The 7,785-nt window shown below is 43.0% G+C and overlaps 1 protein-coding gene across 1 annotated transcript; it reads left to right on the forward strand.

Annotated features, from left to right (window-relative positions):
• Positions 1 to 251: 251 nt before the first annotated feature.
• LOC126534026 (uncharacterized) lies at positions 252 to 5,625 on the forward strand. Its single transcript, XM_050181238.2, has 5 exons — positions 252 to 363; positions 1,486 to 1,546; positions 2,468 to 2,498; positions 3,997 to 4,040; positions 5,096 to 5,625. The coding sequence occupies exons 2-5, from the start codon at positions 1,498 to 1,500 to the stop codon at positions 5,329 to 5,331; spliced, it is 360 nt and encodes a 119-aa protein (XP_050037195.1). The 5' UTR covers positions 252 to 363; positions 1,486 to 1,497; the 3' UTR covers positions 5,332 to 5,625.
• The last annotated feature ends 2,160 nt before the right edge of the window (positions 5,626 to 7,785 follow it).

Consider the following 7,785-nt stretch of genomic DNA (forward strand, 5'->3'; position numbering starts at 1 on the left):
CGCCGAGCAAACTCGGCTAAAACTCGGGTGAACGAAAAACTCGGCGCATCCTGCATAGCATCCCAGGTCAGGACTATTATTTACACACACTGCTAAAGCTTTCGCGGCGTGTAAGCACACTTTTCCGTCACACAAACATACGGAGTATGCTCTTCGAGTGCATAGCAAGCAGATGGTGTTTGTGCACTTTCCTGCTAATAAGACGCTTGTCGATAAGACTGAAAATGATTACTCTCCGTGTCTCACTTCCTTCTTGGTTGCTGTGGTACAGTTTCGTCCCCCTTGCGCAAGTCTCGCACCATAAAAAGCGTCGCACATTGCGAGCACTCAGCATTCGTCCGGCTCAGGGCTTGGTCCGAGAAGGTATGTATTACAAGTCCGTTTGTTGGTTTCAAAGTTCGCTTAATGTTATAGAAGTGTCCGAATTCTTCGGCAGAATCTCCCACGTAAATATCGTAAAAGCTTTACTCGTGAAATTTTTACTAATGTTTTCCTATATTTTTGAGCTCCGCTCTGTCAAGTGTACATTATCCTCTCCCTCCCACTCAGAGTGGCATGGAGTAGTACTCAGAGTGGCATAGAGCCCGTAAAAGTATTATAGTGTAGAACTCTGCAGATGATAACTTCGATTTTAAAATCCTAGGTGGGCTCTCAACCATGGGAATCTCTCTATCCGGCGCGCAATGCGTCGAGAAGACGTGACTAGTTGAGTTTAATAATTTCAGTCGCTCTAACGAAGATGGCGATGCCGCAAAGGCAGCTTAAATGCGGTCCTAGTATCTTCACTGTTTAGTCTTCCTAATTGGGGCGACAGAAATTCTAGCATATTAAAAGATCGAATTTTTGAGCTTTACGTGTCAAAACTGATTATGAGGCACGCTATTGCGTTTGGGGGAGGGGCGAGGGAGGGGACGACAACCCCAGAATAATTTTGGGCACATGGGTTACCTTAACCTGACCCCATTGCCTGGGACACGGGCGTTTCGCAATTCGCCGCCGTCGAAATGCCGCCGCCGCTGCCGGTGTAGCATCCGGCGACATCATGCTTAGAAGCGCTCAACCACAGCCGCTAAGCCACCGCGGCGGGTGAATTGTAAAGTGTGCAGTACCTAGCTTTGTTGTCTGCTTTCTTTTGTACAGGAGCAACGCTTCACAGTTTGCAGTGCTTTAAACTCCCTCCAGCTTACAAACTATAAGTGCACCTAGCTCACGCATGCGAAGCTCTTTGAACTAAAACATTTGTTTTTTTTTTATTTGAATGTAAATTTCTTGATGGTGAGGAAATGAAATTATGCACGAATGCCAAAGCTAACTGAAATAGAATTGATGATGTTTCTTTTTCGCTTTGTTTGCTTAGTGAGGCCCTATTAAAAAAAAAAAAATTCTCTTACTCCCAAGTTCTAGAGCTCTAGCCTTAATATCCAGCTGTGTGTGTTCCCTAGGAAAACATTACCAAAAGTATGACGAATATTATTTGCCTTGCAGGCAGAAGCTGTCATGAAGGTTCACGCACTTTTGGCGCTCTCCGTCGCTGTTTGTGTTTGCGGTAAGCAGATATCCACAATAACCTAGCTGCATACATTGTGTGCACTCTATGTACCAACAGCAACGTGCACTGTATAGCAGTCCTGCAATCGAGTACCAAATACAAGACCGTAAGGAGGGCTATATCGCGTTTGCATGGAATGTATCTCCGAAAATACTTTGGCATAGTACGTACTAAAATCTGCATGCGGAGGTTGAATAGTTGCGGAAGAAATTGCGTACGTGCCTAATTAAGGAAGTACTGTCGGCCAAGGGAGATGTGGAGAAGTAAACAGTCAAGTGAAGCAAGTTTCATTAATGAAAGTAACAAACGACGACACGGCCATGGACACAACTGAAAATAATTGTTGGAGAAGAATTCAAAACCAGATCATTATTTTTCTGAATAGCAATACAGGATTCGTAATCGTCCGTTATTCCTTCTTTTGCCTCTTATGCAGAGGTGAGTCACAAATCAATTAGGCTCATCTTTACAACGCACCAAATATACTGCTTAAGTAAATCATAAATATTTCTTCCAAATTTTTGTAGCATTACGCCAAGAGTGTTTCTCGCACTCCCTCCAAACTGAGCGGCTTTTTTGTCGAAAAATCTTCCTTATAGGATACGCTCATATTTGTATATAAATACATTATTTAAACATTTACAACAAAACTCAAAATACACTGACAAGTTACCATAAATGTCTTTTTTTTCTTTTTGTCTTGCCAGACAGCAAGTACAAGCGCAACTTCAATAAAGTATCTGTTTATGAGAGCTTAAAAGCTCCTTCGCGAAATCTATCAGGACGCAGAAAATGTTCCTCCTGTTTATCGCTGCTATATGGATTTTTTAATTTGTTGCTTCTTTCTCTGGTGCATTTATGATAACACAAATTTACAACGTGACCTAAACGTAAAATGTTATTTATATTTTCTTTCAGATGCCTTCTACTTACCCTTCGACTCGGCAGTGTAAGTAACACTTCGCCCTTGCGAATTTAGAAGAATAAGTGTGACGAATAATGGCAGTTACATCTGCATGTGTGCAGGTCTGATGAATTCCAATATTTCGGTGAATTTTAAATAATTTGGCACAATGGTAGTTGCTGTTTACACTGTACCCCGTGGCTTGCACTGACTTCGGGGCGCGCTTTGGCTTCTTGGTTATTCTCAGTAGATTCCTTGTTCGCATGAAAAGAATAATTATATCTGAGGTTTATCACTCTCCGCTTCTTAAAATGTGTGTATAAATACAGGTTATAATATTCCAGGAACTTTTATGTTAAATAGTATGTGCGAATGTCAACTGAACACAGTATCTGAGTCCTAGATCGAGTTTATCAGCGCCACGCATAATGTCGAAATTCTTTCTTAGACTTGTCATTTGAGTAGCTACACTCTAAGAACAGTTTACACCCTTTAGCTTGTCCCTTCTGCCACACAACGATAATCGTCATCTGCCTTGATGCGTTTCCTTTCTTTATCGCTGCGAGCCCGGAACTTTCCAGTAACGAACGGCACGCGCGTTATCAGCATAGAACAGTTTACACCCTTTGGAGTGACCCTTCTGATAACGCGCGTGCCGTTCGTCACTGGAAAGTTCCGGGCTTGCAGCGATAAAGAAAGGAAACGCATCAAGGCAGATGACGATCATCGTTGTGTGGCAGAAGGGGCAAGCCAAAGGGTGTAAACTGTTCTTAGAGTGTAGCCCACGTTAAAACAATCACAGCGATGAAGTTGCATTAAATTCGCTTTTGCCTAATGGGGTAGACAACACGTCCTTGTCTGAAGAAAAGTTTTTTCTGATTCAAAATATAGTCTGCAATATCTTTTCTTTAAGTGCGTGGACAGCGAAGTTCATAGTGTACGGTCGGAGACACAATCAATTGTCGTATATTCTTGGTCAGTACCGAAATATTTCTATAGACTACGATGTTTCAGCTGTGTTTTGGCTATATATGATAACATTTCCCACCGTTAGGTGGGTATGTACTCACGTACGACCATGAGAAGGAAGGCAATTGGCTGCAGAGTCCGCTCAGAAGTGGATATAGTTGAATAATTGCGGTATTTAGAAGTAACTGACACGACGCCAACTCTATCCACTTTAATGCCCGCTTCAAGTCTTCTAATAAAATTAAACATTATTTTCCACTGCGCAAATCTTCATGGTTTATCAGCGACGTTTAGGCCTAAAGAACATCGCACAATATTTATGATTTCACAGGCACAAAGATCTAGACATACGATCAATGTCACACAAGTGTACTAGATTACAACGATTGGGCTTATTTGAATGGCATGTGAAAACTCACAACTTCAGTTAGGCAAGGTAACGAAACAGTTTTCGAACAATGCACCTTGTATTTTATGAAGCTGAAATGGTCTTCTAAGTCTAGTCAACACACTTTTTGCAATTTCGCCTGAATATTTCACCTCATATATGATCATCTTTCTTGGTCATACGCAGCAAACACGACACCAACTACTGGAATACTCGAAACTACTACAGAGGTAAAAGAAGACGATCCTCCCTCGTGTATCGCGTCAATTTTGTACTTCTTTTATATTGTGTGCAATTATAGTCTAATCTGTAAGGGATCCTGACATAATTGTCATAAAGACAGTGGCAAGCATTAAAAGCAAATATCGCAAATACAGGAAGAGACAGCAATTAAGTATAAGTTCACAAAGTTTCTTTTTTTGTACCAAGCAAATATAACCGGCAATAGACAAGCAATATTTGATCGGCATTGCAATAAAATAAAATAGAAGTGAAGTGGCGTAGTGCAAAGATCATAAAAGTAACATGGTGTGTAGCGGTGCGCGCGAAAGGTGTTTTTGGTTTGTAGAATATAACGCGTGTCTGAATGCAAATTGTGGAATAGTCATTTCTAATAAATGATAACGTAACGTGCTAGAGCGCCAAGATGGGCGAGGCAATTGGGCAAGAAGAAGTATTTTAATGACTGCAAAATGTAGAGCTTCTCAAAAATATCTATTAGTCAAAGGGCATCGAAGAAACACAAATACTGGCAATACCTGGTAGATTATTCATGGGAAACACCTATCACAGAAGTTGCGGGGAGTTAATAAAGCCAAACCATATCAGACTCTAAACAAGGAGAAAGAACACTGAAAAATGAGCATGCTGGCAACAGTGGGGATGAGAAGTGGAGCATGTTTCGCAAGCAATTTAAAGAATTGTAATGAACATACAAAGAAAGTAAGAAGAATAGCAGAAACCTTTCTAGAAGGCTTAGAACCAAAATACTCCCACCAACAAACGTGAAGCTGACAGTGGTAAAAACAAAATTCTGGTTAGTTTGTAAGGCACGTGAAAACAAAGCAAATTTATCCGTCGGGATGTGTACTTTCCACGACAGACATTAAAAACAATGATCATGCTGCTGTAAGAGGAAGTTACTTTTTTATGGGTTTGCCCTTTTTGAATGTCAAGCGATAGGTGCTCCAGGTATTTCCATTGTGCGCGCGCCTGATAAAAAATAGGTAAATATTCTCAAGTGTTGCAGTGTAAGCCTTCTTTGTGATATATATATTTCTTGCAGACCCACTAAGCCAGGGACCGTCTGATATTCCCAGAGACCTAAAAGCCTACGGTGAATACCTTACCCGCCATTCTAACCCCGACCTTAGGGCCTCTCCTTGGGATAACAATCAGAACAGGGAGACCAGCCCTTTTGACGACCCAGCCATGCGAAGGGCGGGGAAATTGGCCAGCCGAATTTTCGGTCCCTACGCCCGTGCCGTCCGTTTGCTTCTATCTCCAAGTCCCGCATATTAGTTTGGTGGGCACGACATTATGCCCAACAAAGAGGGCTCTTCAACGTAAAAGGCAACTTTTGTTGAGAAGTTTTGACTGTGCTTGGTCATCGCAGCCGGAGCGGCACATTGTCGTTAGCCAGTGGCTGGTTACTGAATCGAAATGTTGCATTACAGTATATTTTTTTACCATTTTAAATGTATGGAATCTTGACACCCAGCCTTTTTTGCCACTGTTGTATTTTACCGGATTCCGCGACACATGAGTGGCTCGATAGCGGAGACCAGTAGACAATAAACTTTTATTCCGGATTGATTGACATGTCGTCCGTGTGTTGTCAAGCCGACGCTCCGCAGGGGTGTTCCTGTGTTGAGGATCCTTGCAGCCCGGTCTTCATATCACGTTCGCCTCACAAGTGTGTTGTATGCAGGCTAGAGCTGGACGTCCCGGTTCGCACTTATTTTGGGTGGCTTGTGCTATACGACGAAATGTTGATGTACACTGGCACACCCAATCGATGCGGTGAAGTGAGGCACACACCGCAAAACTGAAGCATCTGCATCAAGGAATGGTTGGATGAGTAGCACGATAGACCCTGCGGTGGTGAGATATCGCTGTAGGTGTCGGCCGACGACGGCTTCTGCTCGTGTAAGCGGTCATGCAGTGGTGGGCGAATTTCGCGTGCCACGCGAGAGCTAGAAGTTTGTGAGATACTAATGTGAAAGTGGAGGCAACATGACGGAATCCTTGTCATTCGCCGTACGCGGTGGCCAGGTGGCGTATGCCCTGGTTACAGCGTGTGCTAGCGAATTTCCGCAGGGAAAAAGGTAGCCGGGGTCCAAACGATGGCGCTAGTGAAAACGACCTTGTGATGCCTTGCAGGATGTGGGGTTCTTTAGAATAGATTCTGCTATGGGCGCGATTGTGACAGGTCGATTGGGAGTGGATAACCATGTGCAATAATTTATGCCTGACTAGTTCGAGGGATGGCTAGGGCAGTTGCAGCTTGTTTTTCAGCGTCGGTGTTGGTGTGTGTTAGAGAAGCTGATGGTATTAGCACCACGCTGGTTGTCGGGGCGTGGTTAATGTTCTTGAACGTCGACATTCGATTAGCACACTCTTAGCACAATAACGTTTAAGTTTACCAGTACTTGAAAGTAACATTTAATGGAAAATTAAGCAGCTTAGCAAAACCACTTAATATTTGTGTTTTTCTTAAATACTGTCGCGGCTAGAGGTTGCATGTGTCTAACCTGCTATTTTAAAGGTTACTGCAACGCCAAATGTCTCGTAACCATAGTATGCAACATGTAAAGAAGTAACTCGTGGCTCAGGGGACCTATTGTATGGATTGGAAGTTTGCTGACTATGTGTCGTATTGTGATCCTGATATGATGTTTTTAGCCAGAAGTAACTTGTAAAGTATGGTTTGCGCCCTCTGGACGGAGGCATGTTGTACTTAAATGAAGATGTTATTTATGCCAGTCGAAATGTTTGAGTTCGCAATGTAAAAAAAAATCAAATCTTGCACCGGCGCATGCTCAAGTCAACAAGCATCAATTCAGAGGTCAATGATTCATAGTGCATACGTGCCATTATAATGTAAAAGCAAGCCACAGAAACATCGGAAAATATTGTGGAGAATGATTTTGTGGCATGAATTATAACTTCGGTTCGGTGTGGTGGAAAGCCCCTCGCTGCCACTACCCGTAATTTGGGGTGTGGTGTGAAACCTGCTTGCACAAAAACTAAACGCGGATGCAATATGGCGATTCGATATACAGTTGCACCCTATAATTGTTTATTTTATTGTGTATCAATGCTTGCTTTAGTCGTGTTATACCTTCTGAAAAACGACGCCGTTTGAGAGCAGGACGGACATTGAAGGGCACACACGGGCAAACGCTGGAGTACTGTAAAGCTCCACGACAGACAGAATGAAAGCGTTGAGCAGGCTCAATGACTATTCTGATGGAGGCAAGAATGCTGTATATATGTTAATATATGGTTATGTTATGTTATGTGGTTAGAATGTTGATGTATTGTTATGTGACACTTTGACGGAACAGTAGCTTCAGTATCAGTTTTTGTTGTGTTCTATAGATGGATGCGATTTTCATACGCACTTCATCTTCAGCCAAACATGAGCGCAATCATATCTCCTGTGCGTTGTTTAGCTATCGAGAAGCATGCCGGAAAGAGTATTGCCGATGCTGTCATTTGTTATGGTCCTATCGCGCTTTGTTTCGTCATTTTCACCACGTTATACCGCTCTCCAATCTGGTGGCGCGCGCTCACCAAGCGTGTTGCTTGATTGAGTCGCTTGTGACGACTCGTACTCGCCACTTTCACAGATAATGGCGCTGTTGTGCGGTGGCGTCCGGAAACAGCCGAAAAATTATACTCGCCGCTCGCTGATGCCTGTGCGCGTAGCGTGTGGTTGTTATCTTTGCTTTTCCTTCACTTTCGGTTGGT

This window comes from Dermacentor andersoni, chromosome 7 (assembly GCF_023375885.2).
Source record: "Dermacentor andersoni chromosome 7, qqDerAnde1_hic_scaffold, whole genome shotgun sequence".
NCBI lineage: Eukaryota > Metazoa > Arthropoda > Arachnida > Ixodida > Ixodidae > Dermacentor > Dermacentor andersoni.

Bases quoted from the DNA above. Each gene is read 5' to 3' on its own strand.
- LOC126534026 (XM_050181238.2), top strand. From the start codon at position 1,498: ATGAAGGTTCACGCACTTTTGGCGCTCTCCGTCGCTGTTTGTGTTTGC. The intron at 1,547-2,467 runs GTAAGCAGATAT...ATTTTCTTTCAG, and splicing joins CGTCGCTGTTTGTGTTTGCG to ATGCCTTCTACTTACCCTTC. The intron at 2,499-3,996 runs GTAAGTAACACT...GGTCATACGCAG, and splicing joins TTACCCTTCGACTCGGCAGT to CAAACACGACACCAACTACT.